This window comes from Myxocyprinus asiaticus, chromosome 23 (genome assembly GCF_019703515.2).
Source record: "Myxocyprinus asiaticus isolate MX2 ecotype Aquarium Trade chromosome 23, UBuf_Myxa_2, whole genome shotgun sequence".
NCBI lineage: Eukaryota > Metazoa > Chordata > Actinopteri > Cypriniformes > Catostomidae > Myxocyprinus > Myxocyprinus asiaticus.
The window spans coordinates 42,304,496-42,326,909 of record NC_059366.1 but is presented as its reverse complement, the minus strand read 5'-3'; the positions used below and the strand labels follow the sequence as shown (position 1 = coordinate 42,326,909).

General features: G+C 38.9%; 1 protein-coding gene across 2 annotated transcripts in view; it reads right to left on the bottom strand.

Annotated features, from left to right (window-relative positions):
* The window catches only part of LOC127413550 (low density lipoprotein receptor adapter protein 1-B-like), a 62,600-nt gene that overhangs the window by 3,709 nt on the left and 36,477 nt on the right, over positions 1 to 22,414 (bottom strand). Inside the window, exons 1-8 of one of the 2 annotated variants that reach the window (XM_051650791.1) lie at positions 21,955 to 22,238; positions 21,175 to 21,317; positions 17,944 to 18,056; positions 13,216 to 13,330; positions 12,948 to 13,020; positions 6,895 to 6,990; positions 3,941 to 4,053; positions 1,849 to 1,883 (exon numbers count right to left, since the gene is read on the bottom strand). In XM_051650791.1, coding sequence (XP_051506751.1) covers positions 1,849 to 1,883; positions 3,941 to 4,053; positions 6,895 to 6,990; positions 12,948 to 13,020; positions 13,216 to 13,330; positions 17,944 to 18,056; positions 21,175 to 21,270 — 641 coding nt within the window. In that variant the 5' untranslated portion in view covers positions 21,271 to 21,317; positions 21,955 to 22,238. Of the gene's footprint in view, positions 1 to 1,848; positions 1,884 to 3,940; positions 4,054 to 6,894; positions 6,991 to 12,947; positions 13,021 to 13,215; positions 13,331 to 17,943; positions 18,057 to 21,174; positions 21,318 to 21,954; positions 22,239 to 22,414 lie in introns of those variants that run through there. The other variant, XM_051650790.1, reaches the window with a different exon arrangement.

Genomic DNA, 22,414 nt, shown 5'->3' with positions numbered 1-22,414 from the left:
AGGAGTGACTTCATGTGAGCTGCAGTTTGCATGTCTGCTAGTTAGCCTGCAGCCGCCACCAAAGAACTTCCACATTTTTTCTCCTTGCTATGAATTTTTTAATGGATCCAAAACCATTAACCACGTCCTCAGATTCCTAAAGAAGTTTACAGAGCGGCCAGTAAAGTCAAAGGTTAATGGCGGTCTAATGTCGAAGAAATTAAGTCAGAGCCGGAGGGAATTGCTGCTTACTGACCAGACCAATTGAAGCTGACCTCATGACTGAAAAGATGACCAGCTAAACCTCTAGGTTATTTTCCACTTAGTGTCTTTAGACAAACACGTTACTAATTACTTTACTTTTAAGTTACATTCTAAAACACTTCACAGAAAAGTTGTTTTCTGCTTAACAGATTCAAAACAATGTTTATATTTACTCCTTGACAGATTGGCCCCATTGATTTCCTTTGTAAATGCCTTACTGTAACCCAGATGTTTGCTTTTTTAAAAGAAAAGGAGCAAGTCAAAATACAAATTTGTGTTAATCAATATTATGCCACAAATGCTGTCGATTGAGCTCAACTTGTATTGAACCCGGAATATTCCTTTAACTGAACTGAAAGTTATAAACTGTAATCTGATTACATGAATTGTATGTAATGTTAAATGTAATGTTACACTATTTTTTACTTAAAGTATTTCGATTACAGTAACGAATAACTTTGAAATCAGATTACACCCAACATTGACAGTAAAATAGTAAAAATAATTACAGGTGCAGTAATGAGAATCATCTCTGAAAAAATGGGAATAGTAAAAGTTAAATGTCTGGACGCATTATGGTAATGAGAACTGGGGGGGGGGGGTAACATGTTCTTAAGTGTCCTGAAAACAATGTCACAATGCAAAAAACTTATCTTGTCATAAATGTAAGTTTTATTTTCCCCTTTATTTTTGTATTGATTTAGGGTTAAATATGACCAGGACATTTTCTTGACAGGATTCATGAGAATCACCCCTTAAGAGAGACAAGTGTATCATAAGAGACTTGGGGGTGGACTCTTTTGACTTGGGCTAGTACGCAGCCATCTAGGGACCACCCTAGAAACCAATTATGGACACAAAATCCCTCAACCTACAGTTAGAGACCTTTGCTTTGGGGAATCATTTCAAACCATCATCCAATAGTAAAACAACTTTAGTTAAACAATCAAGTTCAAATGGCCTTAAAATGGCCAAATCCCAATTCATCTTTAATTAGAAAAGTTCTTGCTTGTTGGAGATCTACTGCATCTCTCCTCACACTTGTAGGGCGAGAGCTTGTTAATGGAGATTAACGAAGTACTGTGTTTGATTAAAAACCAATGATTTAAATTACCGCACAGCAAATAATCAGCGCTGAGCGGAGATAGACGGCACCCCTGCTGCTGTAAAACAGCTCATCTCATGTCTGCTAATCTCTAGAGAAACGAACTCTGCGTGAGCTTGCATGAATAATGACCATAATTTCAAGTCATTAAACAGCTGTTGTTTGGATTGCAGTAAAATTGACTTAATTGGTGTCATTACGATGCAATACTATGCAAGTAATAGTCATTTTAAACACAACCTAATTTGATCGAGCATTCCGACATAGACATAGCAACACTGGCTCAAACAGATTGTTTTGTGATTGTTTTGTGAACCTGTCACTATGTAATTTAGGCTTTGCTAAGAGTCTAATGGCATTTTATTGAAACACTAAACAAATAAATCTTTTAAGAGCAGAAATTTGGTTGAGAGTGCTATTGAAACAAATGTCAACCAGTGAAAGTCTGTTGAGAGAGTGCAGTTTTATTGAAATGTCTTTGCAAAAATAATTTTACTAACCTCGAGAAAGCTTCGTCTAGACCATCTTCGAGTTCCTGCAAAAAACAAACAACAGAAATTATGTTAAAACAAACATCCATATGTATAGACTGCAGACACGGTGGGGGGAATTCACTATGTGCACTGTTTATTTGCATGCAATGTCTGCATTGTTTGTGCCGCACTGTTTTAGCATCTGATTCAGGGAAATATGCGAGTCAGGTAACGCCGCAAACACGGCCACAAAACCTGTGCTGAATCGAATTTGCTTGGCGCACTTCCCTAACTTGTGAGTCTGTTCCAAGTATGCAAATAGCGCTGACTATATATAATGAGCCTAATTTACTTAGAAAGGAGGATCAAATGTGTAGATGACAATGCTCACAGCCAGCGTTAATCTCGTCAACTAAATCACTGACGAAAACGTTTGTTGATGAAGGGTTGGCGCCAGATGGGCTGGTTTGAATATTTATGTAACTGCTGATCTCCTGGGATTTTCACGCACTACAGTCTCTAGAATTTACTCAGAATGGTGCCAAAAACAAAAAACATCCAGTGAGGGGCAGTTCTGTGGATGGAAATGCCTTGTAGATGAGAGAGGACAACAGAGAATGGCCAGACTGATTCGAACTGACAAAGTCTATGGTAACTCGGATAACAACTCTGTACAATTGTGTTGAGAAGAATATCATCTCAGAATGCTATTCTGAGATGCGGGTTGGCGCTGTTTTGGCTACACGAGGGGGACCTACACAATATTAGTCAGGTAGTTTTAATGTTGTAGCTGATCGGTGTATGTAATATAACAATTTACATCTACAGTGTGAATCGAATGAACAGGTGAACTTGAAGTGACGCAAATATGTTTAACTTGCGTTGCGTAACTTGCATTGTGAACACGCTGTTGCCATAAAAACATGCTACGCGCAATGCAATAACCTAAACTGGCTAAATCAAGGAAAATTGACAACAGTCTCTAAAGCATGACAAATTCAGAATACAGTAGGAAAAGTAGCTAATATTTCAGTCTATTCATTATTATTTCAGGAGCTCAGGTTTTCACAACAAGTACAGCTGTACTGTTTCTTGTATGTCTTTTATATGTTTGATACATGTTTAAATTAAGAAAATGTTTATACATATGTTTTTTTCTAAATGAATATTTGATTAAGCTTGGTCAGTTACAGTTTGACACTTTTTTTTTTGTCATTTTGCCATATTATTTTCGTTGACTAAAATTATATGTCATTTTTTTCAGAGTAAAACTGACTAAAATGAATGAATATGACATGACGAAATATTGACTAATTTTAAAGGCCAATTTTCGTTAAAAGACTAAAACTATGATTAAAACAAAGAACTGTGTAAAAGTTAACACTGCTCACAGTGTAGAGCTCTATTTAAACGCATTTAGCACTTGGTTAAAGGAAAATTTCAAGTTCAATACCATTTACGCTCAAATCGACAGCATTTGTAGCATAATGTTGATTACCAAAAAATATATTCGACTCATCCCTCATTTAAAAAACAAATAGCAAAAACCGCAGTTACAGCAAGGCACTTGCAATAGAAGTGAATGGGGCCAGTCCATAAACATTAAAATACACACGGTTTCAAAAGTATAGCCACAATACGTAAACATTCTACAAGTTAACATGATTTTACAGTAGTGTGATAAAATCTCTGTTTACATGAGTTTTGTGTGATAAAATCGCTTACAGGGTTTACCTGCATTTCGTCATCATGGCAATTGAATATAACTTTCCACTGACATGGTTAATTAGCGATTTTATCACACTAAAATCATGTTAACTTGTAGAATGTTCACATTTTGTGGCTATACTTTTGAAACAGTGTGTATTTGAACATTTATGGACTGGTTTCATTCACTTCTATTTTAAGTGCCTCGCTGTAACCACAATTTTGCCTATTTTTTTATTTATTTAATTTTTTGTAAATGAAGGAACATATTTTTGCTGTCAATTGAGCTTAGCTGTAACATTCCTTTCACCTGGATTGTAGGTTGTACGTGAAAAAGATGCGGGTTTTTGCACTCAAATAACGTGCATAAAATAGCGCAACTGTTTATTACTGCCGCAGTGTGCGTTCTTACCCATACAGTGTTGTTGTTCTCTGTGCTGAGATTCTGTGCAGGTTGTGTGTTGTCTTTTCCTGAGTGATCTTTTATTCCAGCCTCAAGGTCCAAAAGATTCCCAGTGGCCACCTCTACACACACACAAACAAACAAACAAACAATCACGCTTGTAGACAACTTAAATTTCATTCTTTTCTTTACACAAAGCTATCGTATGGCTTCAGAACACTTGGAATATAATGCACCAGTCATATAGACTACGGATTTTGACATTTCAGAGCTTGAGAGACCCAGATTTGCATTCATTACATGGAAAAAAGTTTTTATTTTTGGGTAAACCTTTTCTTTAAATATGTCCATCCGCGTGTGTAGGGCGAAAGAATCATGTTTCTAATATCTAAGGGGTATTTACGGATATACACAGTCCTTCATTCACACAAACACACTTCGGTCTCATATAACACACAAATATTTCTTGTGGACGTAGGAGGAAACAATTATTATTTGTTTTACCACTATCTGAAAAAAATTATTTATAATTCGAAGTTTGGTAAAAACAAATCTAATTTAGTTTCTCACCCTGTTGACAGCCCTGCTGTGGATCAGTGATGGTATCAGATGGTAATCCCAGTCCCATGGTACTTTGAAATACATCTTGCAATTTAAGAGATACTGTGAGGTACTTGGAAAAATACCATGGTCTTACTACTGACATCCTTTCTGGACAGCTTAAAGCATATGCAGCAGAGTAAGGCTGGCGTGTTTTGATAAAAAAAGCCAATTACAAGCGCAGGAAATTGCCGCTGCCACGCAACACAATATGGTCTCAAAATCTACAAAACTGACTACGTTTTACCAATGTCCCTGAGTGTTTGCAGCCAGAAAAGATAGCTTTTACTGCTTGTTTAAAATTCAGTTTTTCAAAAATAACCAAGCAGTTACCAGTGTCCAACCAAAATGATACTAAAATCAAGAAAATTTCCTCAATGTCTGGTTAAGAATTTTTGGACTAGACAGTCCATTTTGAGTGCTTTCTAGTGAATGTGTGTGGGGGTTTTGGAGGGGACATCAGGGTTGAGTTTCACTGAGCTTGGTCAGCTGGAACCGGCGGATGAAAAGAGCCTTTGGTGGAGTTTTGTGATTGAGTTTCAGGCTAAATAAAGCAGATTTAGGGGAACAAATATTCTGCACATCCTGAAAAATTAGCAGTCCATACTTTCTGTGCTTTATGCCTTAGATGAGTGTATTTTACACTGCATATATCTGAGTGAAGTTTAAATAAAAAAGCTGATCAATCCTGATTAAAACAAGATTCATATTAAACACTCTATAAACACACACACACAGACACACACAGTCCAAGAAACATTGCATTGAGGAGTTCCGCTTACATGCTGTTGGGATAAACAAATATTTGTTGCATTGCTCTAAATCCACCATACTCCAACAAGCTCACATATAAACACCCCTACACATGGGCTGCATCCGAATATACATACAATACATCCCTACTATATAGTATGCCAAAAGCACAAAATAGCGCACGACCGGTTTATTCTGAAGAGCACACCGACCAGGTTTATCTGTCTTCAATCACAGCCTTTTGCAGTTTTATAATCCCATATGACCATGTATTCATGTTGGTGTTATTTGGATTAACTGTGCAGCCCTGGGGGCCCTGGGTAGCTCAGTGGTAAAAATGCTGGCTACCACACCTGGAGTTCACTAGTTCAAATCCCAGGGCATGCTGAGTGACTCCAGCCAGGTCTCTTTAGCAACCAAATTGGCCTGGTTGCTACAGAGGGTAGAGTCACATGGTGTAACCTCTTCGTGATTGCTATAATGTGGTTCGTTCTTGGTGGGGCGCGTGGTGAGTTGAGCGTGGATGCCGCGGTGGATGGCGTGAAGCCTCCACATGCGCTATGTCTCCGTGGCAACGCGCTCAACAAGCCACGTGATAAGATGCGCGGGTTGACGATCTCAGACGTGGAGGCAAATCACTACGCGACCACGAGGAATTAGAGCGCATTGGGAATTGGGCATTCCAAATTGGGATAAAAAAAAAAAAAAAAAAAAAAAAATAAAATTGTGCAGCCCTGAAGGGTCATGAAATTAGTCTACTGATGCGCTGTTTATGAAGTTTAATGGCTAGATGAAAAGCGCATTAAAATATCACAATATTCGATATGCTGCCTAGTCCTAGCCAAAAGCAGTGTCAATGGAGTAGGGAGCCCGAATCCTCAGTTTTCCTAAAAGAGTAGGCGAGAAATACCCAGATGTCCTATTATTTCAACGAGATTCTGCAGTGCGGATTGACTGGATACTTTACTATCCCATAATCCATTGGGAACAAGGAGATCACATTTAAAATGATGAATTTAAATAAACGGCAAAGAACCGTATGTCGAACAGGTCTTTTCAACTTTAAGTGCCATATACAGTATACACACAATGAAACATGTTCCTTGTGCCAAAACAAGAATAAATAATTTTGCAGTTGTAGTTATTAAGTCATACTGTATATTCGGGTTACAGGGCAATGCCCACATTCCCGTTAGAAGCATGTCGGGGACTGTATTTATTCTCCTGTATACCTAAAAAACATACTTTATTTACGGCAAAGAAGTACGTTCTTCATCAAGTGCAGTGCATACTCTGACAGTATGCAAATTTGGACGCAGCCATGGCCCCCAGTAGCATACTACTCTGACTAATACAGTATGCAATACGTATAATATGCAAAGTATGCAAATTTTCTAAATGCCTGGAGTGCACAGATGACTTCCAACATTTGCTAAAATGTGCATACAGCATTCTATCAATGCAAGTCAGTGGGAGGTTTGTTCAACTTTTTTAATCTAACACTTTTAACTTTGAAATTAAATTGTAAAGTTAACAAAAAACAAAGATAGATAGCACAACAATGACAGAAAGAATTGTGTGTGTGTGTGTGTGTGTGTGTGTGTGCTCACCTCCTTCTTTCCTGCTGCCCAGACTCGCTGAACTGTCAGATTGCGAGGAACTCGCCGCCTCTTCATCTGATCCACATTTCACGTGCTTCTCTTTCTCTGAGAAACAGACAGACAGGGTGTTACATTCTCCTGTACAGAGCTCCTGTCAATCGCATTGTACACTGATTTGAAATTTTGACAGAAGTAGGAAAAACTGTGCTGTGGCCTTGGTCTACAAATAATTTAATGCCGTTGAATAGGGCTGGGTGTTGATACAGATTTCCTCATTCGATTCCGATTCGCAAGCTCTGGATTCGATTCAATTCCGATTTCGATTTGATTCATACACTATATTGCCAAAAGTATTCGCTCACCCATCCAAATAATTGAATTCAGGTGTTCCAATCACTTCCATGGCCACAGGTATATAAAATGAAGCACCTAGGCATGCAGACTGCTTCTACAAACATTTGTGAAAGAATGGGCCGCTCTCAGGAGCTCAGTGAATTCCAGTGTGGTACTGTGATAGGATGCCACCTGTGCAACAAGTCCAGTCGTGAAATTTCCTCGCTACTAAATATTCCACAGTCAACTGTCAATGGTATTATAACAAAGTGGAAGCGATTGGGAATGACAGCAACTCAGCCACGAAGTGGTAGGCCACGTAAAATGACAGAGCGGGGTCAGCGGATGCTGAGGCGCATAGTGCGCAGAGGTTGCCAACTTCAATCGCTACAGACCTCCAAAGTTCATGTGGCCTTCAGATTAGCTCAAGAACAGTGCGTAGAGAGCTTCATGGAATGGGTTTCTATGGCCGAGCAGCTGCATCCAAGCTATACATCACCAAGTGCAATGCAAAGCATCGGATGCAGTGGTGTAAAGCACGCCGCCACTGGACTCTAGAGCAGTGGAGACGCATTCTCTGGAGTGACGAATCACGCTTCTCCATCTGGCAATCTGATGGACGAGTCTGGGTTTGGCGGTTGCCAGGAGAACGGTACTTGTCTGACTGCATTGTGCCAGCTGTGAAGTTTGGTGGAGGGGGGATTATGGTGTGGGGTTGTTTTTCAGGAGCTGGGCTTGGCCCCTTAGTTCCAGTGAAAGGAACTCTGAATGCTTCAGCATACCAAGAGACTTTGGACAATTCCATGCTCCCAACTTTGTGGGAACAGTTTGGGGATGGCCCCTTCCTGTTCCAACATGACTGCACACCAGTGCACAAAGCAAGGTCCATAAAGACATGGATGAGTGAGTTTGGTGTGGAAGAACTTGACTGGCCTGCACAGAGTCCTGACCTCAACCCGATAGAGCACCTTTGGGATGAATTAGAGCGAAGACTGCGAGCCAGGCCTTCTCGTCCAACATCAGTGTCTGACCTTACAAATGCGCTTCTGGAAGAATGGTCAAAACTTCCCATAAACACACTCCTAAACCTCGTGGAAAGCCTTCCCAGAAGAGTTAAAGCTGTTATAGCTGCAAAGGGTGGGCCGACGTCATATTAAACCCTATGGATTAAGAATGGGATGTCACTTAAGTTCATATGCGTCTAAAGGCAGATGAGTGAATACTTCTGGCAATATAGTGTATGTGTATATTTCAGTTAAAATGTCCCTTCTGCTTACATCTGAAAGAAATTCTCTCCCAGCAAATGCTGTAAATTAAACAGGGGACCTTCTACATTTTACTCATTATATTTTATTAGCTTTATCATTTTGGTCACATTTTAGCTTTCTAAAAATGAACAAATCAATGTATTTGTTTTGTACAAAGTATTCACACTGATTTGTTGAACACGTCCTAAAAACTGGTACTGTCTCTTTAAGAAAACCGGCATTTCTGTTAAGAGCGTCTTTAAATAAGCGCATATTAACGCTCTTATGGCTTTACCTCATCCATGCTATGTGTGATTAGAATTAAATGTTTATTTTTGTCGTTTTTGATCAACAACTGACTGTAAAGAATAGAAAGGGTATTAAAAGAGACATTATTCAATGACAAATGGGTTGCGCTGATCTCGTGTTTGGACACACATTACACGGAACAGCTTTTACTCTCAACACGCTGTGAAAGGATCTCGCTGCTGAACGCTTCATGACTAAACTACACAATTACTGATGAGTGAAATCTGAACATTTACCAGCCAGAGGCTAATCAGAGACATTTTCAGTCGTGTAGCATGAAATTTGGTTGTAAATGCGAGTGATTTCCTCTCATTGTAGTAGAAGGTTGCGCATAGAGTAAAAGATCGATCTTGGGCTTTAAGAACTGATATCGAGATCATTCAAATGAAGATCGCGATGCATCTGAAAATCTATATCTTTACCCACCCCTAACATTGAATCTACACTTTTTTTTAATTTTTATGTTTTTTTACTATTATCATTGAGAACAGTTCAAATTGTACAAATAAGAGATAAAATAATATAATATCAATGCCAATTTATTTTACAAGAGGAATGATTGTCAAGTACTCTATACTCTATAAGAGAGTTATCTTTAGCTTCCTTCACTCTATCACTTATCACTTGTTGCTCATAGAAAATTACACAGCAAGATGCACAGACACAGCACAGTTTTTCAGTAGCATCAAAATAAAAAGACGATATGACTGTGTCATTTGTATATTTTGGACCCTTTAGAGTCTTTATTGTAGGTTTGATTTCTGCTGGATGAACAGTTTCTGCAGCGAGCAGTCAGGTACAGAAAGATGAAATGAATACATTTCTACAAGCCTCAGGACACACACACAGGCACGGCATGTTCAAACATGCAGTAAATTACATACATGTTCTGCTGAGCTATCCAACTTGAGCTGCCTTTCACCAGAGCTTTACACACACACACACACTAAAATAATTTTCCTTCCCTAACCTTTATGTGAAATGTAATAAATATAATGCGATTCCTCCAAGGAATATGCCGGGTTCAATACAAGTTAAGCTCAATTGACAGAATTTGTGGTGTACCGTAATATTAATTACCACAAAAAATAATTTCAACTCATCCTTTTTCTTAAGAAAAAAATAAAATAAAATAAAGGTTACATTAAAGCACTACAGTGAGCTGTATAGTTGTTTAAACCGTAGTTTTAGGGTTTACCGGTGTTCTTTCATCATAGAAGCGGAGTTGTAAAATTGGATATAACTTTATACAGAAAAGGTTAGTAAGCAATTATATCGCACTATAATCATGTTAACATTCATATTGTTTATGTCTTGTCAATATACTTTTGAAACAGTGAGTATTTTAACATTTACGGATTGGCCCCATTCACTTCCACTCTAAGTGCCTCACTGGAACCCAGATATTTGGCTTTTTTTTTTTTTGTTGAGAAAACTAGGGGAAATCTAAATGAACTTTTTGGCAATCAACATTACGCCACAAATGCTGCTGATAGAGCTTAACTTGTTTTGAACCCGCAATATTCCTTTAAGAACTTCCAGTTGGTCTTGAAGCGAATGACTCTCTAAAGGTGAAATAACTTAAAACAGCAATATATATCTACACATATTTTTAATTTAACATTTTAATATAAGAAAAATGCAATGCGGCGAGTGAACATTTTTGAGTGATGATGCAAACAAATCATTACGTTTGGAATCGATTCATTATAACTGACCATTTGAAGTAATTCATGGAAATGACTCACTGAACTTACCAACTTTACCGCCATTTTTGCAAATAAACTTTAAATCAGGTTTTACCGTTCTTACATTTACATTTATGCATTTGGCAGACGCTTTTATCCAAAGCAACTTACAGTGCAATTATTACAGGGACAATCCCCCTAGAGCAACCTGGAGTTAAGTGCTTTGCTCAAGGACACAATGGTGGTGGCTGTGGGGATCGAACCGGCAACCATCTGATTACCAGTTTTGTGCTTTAGCCCACTACGCCACCACCACTACGTTCTTAATGTAAGATTCTAAAATACAGTTGTGCGCAAAAGTTTGCATACCCTCGGAGAATTGATAATATATGTATAATCTTTAAAGAAAACATGAGTGAGCAGGTAAAACACATTTCTTTTATTTCTTATGGGATTCATATTCAACAAAATGGCACAATCATAAAACAAAATATGGCAACAAAGAAAAAAATGAAATGACCTCTGTTCAAAAGTCTGCATACCCTTAGTTCTTAATACTGTGTATTGCCCCCTTTAGCATCAATGACAGCGTGCAGTCTTTTGTAATAATTGTCTATGAGGCCCCAAATTCTTGCAGGTGGTATAGCTGCCCATTCGTCTTGGCAAAATGCCTCCAGGTCATGCAAAGTCTTTGGTCATCTTGCATGAACCGCACGTTTGAGATCTCCCCAGAGTGGCTCGATGATATTAAGGTCAGGAGACTGTGATAGCCACTCCAGAACCTTCACCTTTTTCTGCTGTAACCACTGGAGGGTCAACTTGGCCTTGTGCTTAGGGTCATTGTCATGCTGGAAAGTCCAAGAGCGTCCCATGCGCAGCTTTCGTGCAGAAGAATGCAAATTGTCTGCCAGTATTTTCTGATAACATGCTGCATTCATCTTGCCATCAATTTTCACAAGATTCCCTGTGCCTTTAGAGCTCACACACCCCCAAAACATCAGTGAGCCACCACCATGCTTCACAGTGGGGATGGTATTCTTTTCACTATAGGCCTTGTTGACCCCTCTCCAAACATAGCGCTTATGGTTGTGACAATAAAGCTCTATTTTGGTCTCGTCACTCCAAATTACAGTGTGCCAGAAGCTTTGAGGCATGTCAAGGTGTTGTCGGGCATATTGTAACCGGGCTTTTTTGTGGCATTGGTGCAGTAAAGGCTTCTTTCTGGCAACTCGACCATGCAGCTCATTTTTGTTCAAGTATCGTCATATTGTGCTCCTTGAAACATCCACACCGTCTTTTTCCAGAGCAGCCTGTATTTCTCCTGAGGTTACCTGTGGGTTTTTCTTTGTATCCCAAACAATTCTTCTGGCAGTTGTGGCTAAAATCTTTCTTGGTCTACCTGACCTTGGCTTGGTATCAAGAGATCCCTGAATTTTCCACTTCTTAATAAATGATTGAACAGTACTGACTGGCATTTTCAAGGCTTTGGATATCTTTTTATATCCTTTTCCATCTTTATAAAGTTCCATTACCTTGATACGCAGATCTTTTGACAATTATTTTCTGCTCCCCATGGCTCAGTATCTAGCCTGCTCAGTGCATCCACGTGAGAGCTAACAAACTCATTGACTATTTATACACAGGCACTAATTGTAATTTAAAAAGCCACAGGTGTGGGAAATTAACCTTTAATTGCCATTTAAACCTGTGTGTGTCTGTAACAAGGCCAAACATTCAAGGGTATGTAAACTTTTGTTCAGGGCCATTTGGGTGATTTCTGTTATCATTATGATTTAAAAAGGAGCTAAACAACTCTGTGATAATAAATGGCTTCATATGATCACTATCCTTAAATAAAATCTTTTTTTGCATGATCAGTCATATTTTCAAAATCAATGCCAAAATTTCATAATTTCTGCCAGGGTATGCAAACTTTTGAACACAACTGTAATTTTAACAATACCACCTTAAAAGGATAGTTCTGTCATTATTTTCTCAGCTCATGTGGTTCCAAACCCATGTGCCTTTCTTTCTTTTACAGAAGGTGATGTTAGGCAGAATGATATCCTCGGTCACCATTCACTTTCATTGTGTGGGGAAAAAAAAATGCATTGAAAGAGAATGGTGACTGAGCATAACATACTGCCCGTCTAACATTTCCTTTAGTGTTCCACAGAATAAACAAAGTCATACAGGTTTAGAACAACAGAGGGAGGGTGAGTAAATATGACAGAATGTTCATTTTGGGTAAACTATTGCTTTAAGGAAACTTAGTGGCCAAATAAAAAGTTTGAAATAAAAATTGTTCCTTTGTATTGCTACAGTGTATTGTACATTTTCAATATATAACCCAGCCCCACACACACACACACACACACACACAGTCTAAAGAATGATAAAACACAGACAGATGAAGATGGGAAAAACTAGAGTTCTGCTGGGATGGGTGAAGTGTTGTTGTCAATGTTAACCAGGCACAGCATACCTTCTTTAGCTACCTGCCAAAACTCAAACGCCACCCGAAACGCCTGAGCCACTGTTAACGTCACCGCCTGAGCCTGAGACACAGAGAGAGACAGGAAAAAAGGAAGAGAAGTTTTAATGTGACATTACTTGTCATGGAGAGAAAGACAGCACAGCGGAATCTGTCTCACAGAGGAAATGTGGTTTCAGCGTATAGTGCTAAATTTATAGTAGCAAGGAAAAACAGGGAGTGTCTCTTTCTCAAACACACAAAGACACTGAACACTCACCACTTTCCTCTTGGTGCAGAGGTACGCGTGACACTCCAGCGTCTCATTGCGTTGACTCTGAGCGATGTAGGCGAAAACTTTATCATGCATCTTATCAGCCGTGCAGTACGATATCCTACAGACAGAGACTAGATCACTTATCAAAAACAATGAAAACCAAACATTTGTGTGAAAAGTTAATAGTGCAGACTCTTAAAGGTACAATACGAAATTCTGGGCTCTCTATCAACATCTGTAGTTAAAACATAAAATGAACAGAGGAACATTGTTTTGTTTTTTCTGCGTCAGTTGCGCTCCGGCTCTGTTCTTCTACTCATATCAGAGCGGATGAGACTAGCTACACCAGGAGTCATTGATAGTAAGAAGAAAGTTTTACATTGACGTATATCCGGGGAAAAAAATGGTCTGAGAAAATATGTAGCTTATACGTCAACTGACCTTTGTTTATTTATTTACAAACATGATGTAAACACGCAAGGATAAATGACGGAAGGCTGAAATTTCCCAGCAAATCAAACTTCACAGCTCTGAGTTAAATCATTATTGTTGTATTGTTGTCGGAGTAAAAGCCAAAGTTTACTTTGCTAATAAATCTCACGTACAGTGCACATGACTGAAAATTTGTCATCAGTACAGTACCTGTTTTCATTTTAACACAGTTTTGTTTTATTTTAGTCATAGGCCTAATTTTTGTCTTTTGACAAAAATGTCTTTTAAATTTAGTCAATATTTATTCATGTCATGTTAATTAATTTTAGTCAATTTTACTCAGACTAAAATGGCATATAATTTTAGTCAATGATAATAACACGTTTTATTTAACGATAATGTGTAAAATAACAAAAACATGTATCAAAATGTAACAGACCAAACTTTAACCAAATACTTTAAGATATTTATAAGCTACTATAAACGGGGCCTGGGTAGCTCAGCGAGTAAAGACGCCGACTACCATACCTGGAGTCGCGAGTTCGAATCCAGGGCATGCTGAGTGACTCCAGCCAGGTCTCCTAAGCAACCAAATTGGCCCGGTTGCTAGGGAGGGCAGAGTCACATGGGGTAACCTCCTCGTGGTCGCTATAATGTGGTTCGTTCTCGGTGGGGCGCGTGGTGAGTTATGCATGGCTGCCATGGAGAATAGCATGAAGCCTCCACATGCGCTATGTCTCCGCGGTAACGCGCTCAACAAGCCACGTGATAAGATGTGAGGACTGACTGTCTCAAATGTGGAGGCAACTGAGGTTCGTCCTCCACCACCCAGATTGAGGCGAGTTACTATGCCACCACAAGGACTTAGAGCACATTGGGAATTGGGCATTCCAAATTGGGGAGAATTAAAAAATAATAATAAAAAAATAAACTACTATAAACTACTAAATTATTTAACCACGTTTTAAACATATTGAAGATTCATATGTTTAATATTTAATACATAAGCTCCTAAAATAATAGCATATGCTGAATATACTGAAGTATCAGCTACTTTTAAAAGTTACTCTGTTGTAAATTGCTCACATTTATACAGTTTGGGATACTGCGTTAAGTGTAGTACGTTTTTATGGAAACTGCGTATTTACAATGCAAGTTATACATTCTGGCTAGCAAGTCACTTAGTTCACTTTTTAATTTGCTTCATTGTTTGTAGAGATGTAAGTTGTATTATTATGTTTATATTGTGGATTTAGCACATTGATCTCACATATATAGGATGCATTGGATTGAGCCTATTATCGTCATGATGCATTTTTTCATCTCGTCATCGTTATTGATGACAAAATCAAAAAACGCTTCATCAACAAACATTTTCATTAGTAATTTCATTGACAACATAAGTACAGTACGCACGGACTGTCCGCGTGCAGCCCAGTTTTTCTAGACAAGTGGACAGTCGGCATCTGTGCACATCGTCAACATGTGTTGAATGCATCCATATGGGTTCGCCAACTGAGCATACTTTGAAAGGCTAGAGTGCTTGAGTATGCACGGGATGTAACGGCACAGGGAAAAATGAAGTATACCCTACCCTTAAGGCAAGAGCGTGGTTTAAAGTAGGGATTTTTTAATGTTCTGGCTCAATAATGGTATTTTATTCATTTCTAACTAATCTCACACTTTTGGACTCCAGTGTACTGTTATGTAACTATCCAGTAAAACACACCCACTGTCCATTCTTCACCACTCCTGAATCACTTGCACACACACTTGCACGTAGCAGACAATGATATCACTTCCTCAGAGAATTAAACTTATACTTGTGTATAATCTGTGCTGGATTCTGCATTCTCAACAATCCATCAACATTGCGACATAAAGCTGACCCACCAAACAATAACACACACACACACGATAATTTTTTTGGACTGCATCATCTCTGGTTTCCCCTTGATGTCTGTTTGTAATGTGCAATGAAATTATGAATTCTTCTCATGTTGATTTCCTCTCAGCGCTAAGTGACAGCTGGCTTAGCCTGTCAGGGGGCTGCCCCACAGCAGCAGGGCGGGACTAATGACTGATGACAGCCATATGCCCGTTCCACACTTAAAGACCCCATGAAATCAAAACTGTACTTCCATGTTTTTTAGTCCATGTTTTGTTTGAGTTTTTTTAGACTTTTGAGACCATGTATGTGCTAGTGTACTCCCACAACTGGACATAATTAACTTTAAGCAGATATGTACACTCAAAGATTTGACTCATCCTGCACTCATGGGGTGTACACACATTTATTAATCAAACGCTCTCTAGAATGAGAATGTCCGTCCCCCTAATAAAGTGCAACAGTGCCTGCCAGTGTCATAAATGAACTTTTACATTAAGGGAAATATTTGCCACTGGATTTCATTTGCAGGAGCTTTTTTTGGTCTCATCCGTTAATGTCAATTCATTAATTAAAATGTTTAAGATCAAGAATTTTTTTACCTCATACCCTAAGAATTAAATCAACATGTATAACTTAAACTATAATGTTAAGAACTATATCAAATGTAACAAATATTTAAAACATAAGAATTAGAAGGCTTTTTTTGCTCCCACTTTTTGAATTTCAGGGGCATTTTTGATGGCATTTCCCTTTAATTTAACTTTTCTAGCCATCTTGGTTCCGGAAGTATTTTTGTCATTCATTTTTTTCCATAGGAATTTCATAAAATCCTTAATAAAAGAGTTGAACCTAACTCATGAACCAAAACCAACCAGCTCAGAGGTGCATCACAACTTTACAAACTTTGATTTGAAGCAAAACGGTAGCTGAAAATCAGACAAAAAGACAAAGGTACAATACTGTGTCCGTAACGTCTTTCATGAGGGAATGAATTACAAACTCATGAAGATTGCGAATGACGAAATCAAATAAAAAAAACAGTAGAAAATATAAAACTATTGACTTACAGAAACAATAAATTTTAAGTTTGTTGCAAAATATTCAGATATATACAAATATATAAATAGTATGAAAGTGTAGGCATACTGACTCGATTTCGTCATTCACAGTGTATCATGGAAATGGGCGGTCGCTGCAGAGCTCTTTTGGCGCACTTTGTTTGCCGTGACTCTGATTTGTAGAGCAGACCTTCCGCTATTAAACAATTAATTAAAAATGAAGTTGCAATAACATGGACTGATGGCTTCGACAGAAGCATTTACCACTGATTTACAACCTCAGAGACTAAGTCTTTAAAGGTTTAGAAGTTACTGTTAAAAATCAATTCCCCTATGGAAAAAATGAATGGAATTTTTACTGTTCTGGACGGGGGAAAAAAGGATGAACCCTTTCATATGTCCCACCCAAACTTCCGGTTTCATCAGCCATTAAATGGAAAAAAAAAAAAATGTTTTCAATTTGGAATGCCCAATTCCCAATGCACTCTAAGTCCTCGTGGTGGCGTAGTGACTCGCCTCAATCCGGGTGGCGGAGGACGAATCTCAGTTGCCTCCGTGTCTGAGACCGTCAATCCGCGCATCTCATCACGTGGCTTGTTGAGCGCGTTACCACAGAGAAATAGCACATGTGGAGGCTTCACACCATTCTCCGCGCCATCCACGAACAACTCACCACGCGCCCCACCGAGAGCGAGAACCACATTATAGCGACCACGAGTAGGTTACCCCAATGTGACTCTACCCACCCTAGCAACCAGGCCAATTTGGTTGCTTAGGAGACCTGGCTGGAGTCACTTAGCACGCCCTGGATTCGAACTCGTGACTCCAGGGGTGGGAGTTCTTAAATGATTTACTGTCAAACATTTTGTTAGAAGAATCTAATGGGAATCACCATTGAAATAAGACATGGACATGTTTCGCCCACATAAACTGAGTACCACTGAAGTCAGTGGTGTGGAGTATTCCTCAGTGAGTGAACGGCAGGGCGACACCCCCCTCATGTTTATTCATAAGACACACCACAGACACTGTCAGAGCACGAGTGTGTATGAGTGTGATTCCAATAATAGCTGCGGCCCCAGGTGAGGGTCAGAGAGAGTCTGTCTGCAGGCACAGAGACACTAAAACAGATCAATAGAGCACGTGCACACACTTTCTGTCCCTCTCGCTACATATGAAAACAGCAGATCTAAAGCTTGCACCGCTCTATATGATGGATGGCAGAATTTCAGGGGCCAATTACAACTCTTTTTTCCTTTTTATTGCTATAGGGAGAAAGAGAGAGAGAGAGCGCACGCACAGATAGAGTGTCAGACAGGTAAACATGACAAATGGCCGCAGGTGACTCACCTGTATATAGACACATTCTCTATCATCTGGTTTGAAACAGCATCATACAGGACAATCCCTCGAGGAGAAACCTTCAGCGTCACCTTCTGAAGCTTCTTACCACCTGCTTTTGCCTGACAGAGAGATAGAAAACTACTGTATCAAGTCACTTTCCAACTTGAAGAACCAAATTATTCTGATCTCATCTAGTTGATTTGAGGCTTTTTTCAAATGAGATTTTTGATAGTTGAATTAATTTGAATTAGGATGTTGATTTAACACATAAATTCAGTGCGATTTATTGTGTGAAGAATAACGCATTCAAAACAATTACGCAATTAATCATGTCCCCAGACCATAATGAGGAGCAATTCAAGCTGTTTTCTGCAGGGGGCAGTAAGCAAAACTCCAGCTGTACAGACGACAAACCACACTCAGGCTTTGACACTAGCGACCGCACAAGAGGAGGATGCGTTCTTGCATACAAAAACAGCTGGACGGAGCGCAATTTCGAAAGCAGGGATCTCGAGACGTGTTTGTCTAAGTTTCAAAATACGTTTAACTTGACACAGCGACTTAAAAAAGCCGCTTATGAAGCAATGAAACCAAAGTGAGATGCGCCAAAAGCGTCTGTCTGATGCATGTGTACTCTGATGTGTCCTTAGAAAAGCCCTTATAATAAATCTGTCTCGGACAGATTGACAAATTCAATTGCAAAATGGATAGTTGTGGACTGCAGGCCATTGATAGGCTTAGGTTCAATAATATGGAAATATTAATATATTGCCTTCTAAAGCCACTTATGTATTGTCTTACAAATGCTTTTCTCATTTGCCACAATTTAGGCTGATTTATACTTCTGCGTCGAACCTACGCACGCAGCCTGACGCAGACGCAGACCACACCAGCTGTGATTGGTCCACTTTAACTAGAGACCGCCCCCCAGGATGTTAGCAAAGATCTCTGAGGTTGCGTCACATTTTCTTTACATTTATTTTAATGTCCATTACGTTGTATTTGGACTCGGGACCATTAAACAATTGTCTCAATCGGAAGCATCTGCTGTTTTTTTAAATTCTGTTTGTTTTTCATGAAGTTATAAGCGAAATGCGACAAAAGGTATTTTTTTTACAGCCTTTTTACAGCTTATAAACTTGTAAAGCTTTTTTCTTTCGCTGGGCCTTTACTTGATATTAATCTGATAGGCTATGTGAATGAAATACTCCTTGAAACAACCACACCGTCTTTTTCCAGAGCAGCCTGTATTTCTCCTGAGGTTACCTGTGGGTTTTTCTTTGTATCCCGAACAATTCTTCTGGCAGTTGTGGCTGAAATCTTTCGTGGTCTGCCTGACCTTGGCTTGGTATCAAGAGATCCCAGAATTTTCCACTTCTTAATTAGTGATTGAACAGTACTGACTGGCATTTTCAAGGCTTTGGATATCTTTTTATATCCTTTTCCATCTTTATAAAGTTCCATAACCTTGTTACGCAGGTCTTTTGACGGTTCTTTTCTGCTCCCCATGGCTCAGTATCTAGCCTGCTCAGTGCATCCACGTGAGAGCTAACAAACTCATTGACTATTTATACACAGGCACTAATTGCAATTTAAAAAGCCACAGGTGTGGGAAATTAACCTTTAATTGCCATTTAAACCTGTGTGTGTCACCTTGTGTGTCTGTAACAAGGCCAAACATTCAAGGGTATGTAAACTTTTGATCAGGGCCATTTGGGTGATTTCTGTTATCATTATAATTTAAAAAGGAGCCAAAAAACTATGCGATGATAAATGGCTTCATATGATCACTATCCTTAAATAAAAGACCAGTCATATTTTCAAAATCAATGCCAAAATTTCACAATTTCTGCAGGGTATGCAAACGTTTGAGCACAACTGTATATTTAATTATTGTTATTTGAATGCCTTTCTCAACAAATATTTATAGAGTATATGCAATTAATTTGAATTAATCAGCATCTCTTGTAATTAATTCATTTTAAAAAATGATCGATAGACAGCCCTAATTTGAATAGTCCACAAGTAATATGGAATACATTTAATTTCTTGCTGAAAATTCATATTTATAATATTTAATAACAGTAGCTGATCCTTGCACAGGAAACATAAGCAGTCACCTAGGGAGGCAGCATTCTCTAAGGTGCATGAGGTACCTCAGCTGCAGTTGCCACTTATTTTTCAGTAGAAGTATATTCCTATTACCAACAATCACTTCTTTAAATCACAGAGATATTGTAAATGTTGATCAGAACTGCACCCAAGAATTTCACACACCATTGCACTTGTGTATATAGCTGTGTGACAATAAAAGTGATTTGATTTGAGATATGCTTTTTAAAATATAGCTTAATTCAGTTGCATTATTTAATTGTATTGTTTTATCTATAAAATAGTCGGATATATGCGCAGTGCACAGAGAAACTCCATCAGTGACATCACAAGAGTGGTTTATACTGTCACTAAGGACAAACAGGGTTTTTTTTTTTTTAATACATGCAATTCATATTGTAACATTTATATTTTTAAAACCTTTTTTGTACAGAATGTATAGCATACAATAATTGATGTTCTTTTTATAATTACATTGTAATTAAAAAGGAAATAAAAAGTGGCTTTTTTTATCTGATTAATCAAAGAAATAATGGAAGATTAATTTATTGTAAAAATAATTGTTAGTTGCAGTCCTACTACAAAGCTGACTTTTTTTCATTGATAATTAATTTTTATTTTATAGCAAACATAATGTTTTGAACTAGTAACAACAAATGAAACAAAAAGCGTTTCAGTGCTTCTAACCAACATTACATCATGACACACACAGAACCCCACCCAGAAACCCCCCCCCCCCCCCGAGACACATTAGCACCACTTATAAGCCATTAGAGACCGAATGCAGCTGTGGCTTAGTTAACAGGGTCATATTCTACACTTTAAGAACTGTATGTTTTTCCTTTAGTGCATATATAACGTTGGTAAAGCTTCATTGCATTTTGCACACTGTAAAGCCTGATGCACAGTTCTGATATTTCGTAACAAATCTGCTTTGATTTCCTAAACAGATCATAACTAAACTAGATTTTACATTTCCTAAAGAAAATATAAGTGGCACTTGCCCACTAAACTTAAAGTGAACATGATTTTTGATGTGTTACTCAGAGCAGTCTCTCATTGGCTGGTGCAGCAGCAGTTCATACAGTAGAAATGACAGGGTTGTTTTGTGCACATGTGTCTTACTGTAGCAACGATCCTCTTGACAGCCGCAGCTGAGAGCTCTTCTCCTTTGGGTTCCTCGACCAGCGTCATGCCCAGATACTTCAGCTGAAACACCATCCCTTCTAGCAGTGTCTCCCGCGTGTCTGTCCAGTTCTCTGGAAGCTCTTAAAAACACACAAATGCACAAGGTTAACACACATGCATGAATGCAAGGGCGTAGCAGCCGCGGGGGACACATCCACCGCACTCTATATAAAGGTGATTTTGGTTCCCCGAACTTTTCCAAGCTAAACCCATACGAGTCCAAATGGTGGATTTGTATACAGTATTCTTTGTTTTGTTACTTTGGGCTGATTGAGCGACCATCCAGCCAATCACAGGTGAGTTTCATGAGCCGAAACAACCCTTACGTAATAGGCCGTCAGACAGTCTAATCAACGATGCTTCATTCAGTTTTACAAAGTTGCTTTCAACAATGCTCATTTATCCATGTTTTTATTGGCACTGGTGTTGATCTAAATTAATAACATAGAGATGAGGAGCACACAAATGAGAGATATTTCTCAGCATTTATCGTTCTTGATTGGCAGCATTACATGAAATGCACTGCAGAAAAAAAACAAAGAACAATCCTTCTTTTAAGCACACATTGTAAGTGGAGTTTATATCAGTGCATGAGTCTTCATTAGGGTTGCAGGTTTCACGGTATACCATGGTATGAAAATTGACAGTTATCATACCATGTACATTTGCTTATCTACGGTATTGAGAAAAAAAATGCAAACGGACGGAGAATCTCACCTGCGGGTGCGCATCTCCTTTCCTCCTCGTCTGCCTGTCAGACTCGTCAACTTGCCTCACACACACACATGCAGTGGAGAAAATGTCAGAGAGAAGCGAGGCGAGGGGAGTCTGACATAAGTGAGTGTGTGAGTTAAAGCAGTGTTTCTCAACTGGTGGGTCGCAGGTCTATTCAGACTGGGTCGCGGACAGCAGGGAAAGAACAATGCCATGGTTCTCCCATTGAAGATATTTCGGTGGCCGCCCAAGTGATAGCCTATTTAGGACTGCCGAGGCAGATTTAATAATAATCTCGCGATCAGCTAAAGGTATATCATGATATACTCTGTCGTCTGGCGCGCGCGTGCAACAACCGGGCTTCCCTCGATATTGCGGAGCGCAGACCTCAAAACTGATGTGACCAATTTCAATTCTAGTGTGAATTTTCTAGTTTAAAGCGTTACGGAGGAAGTCAAGTCAA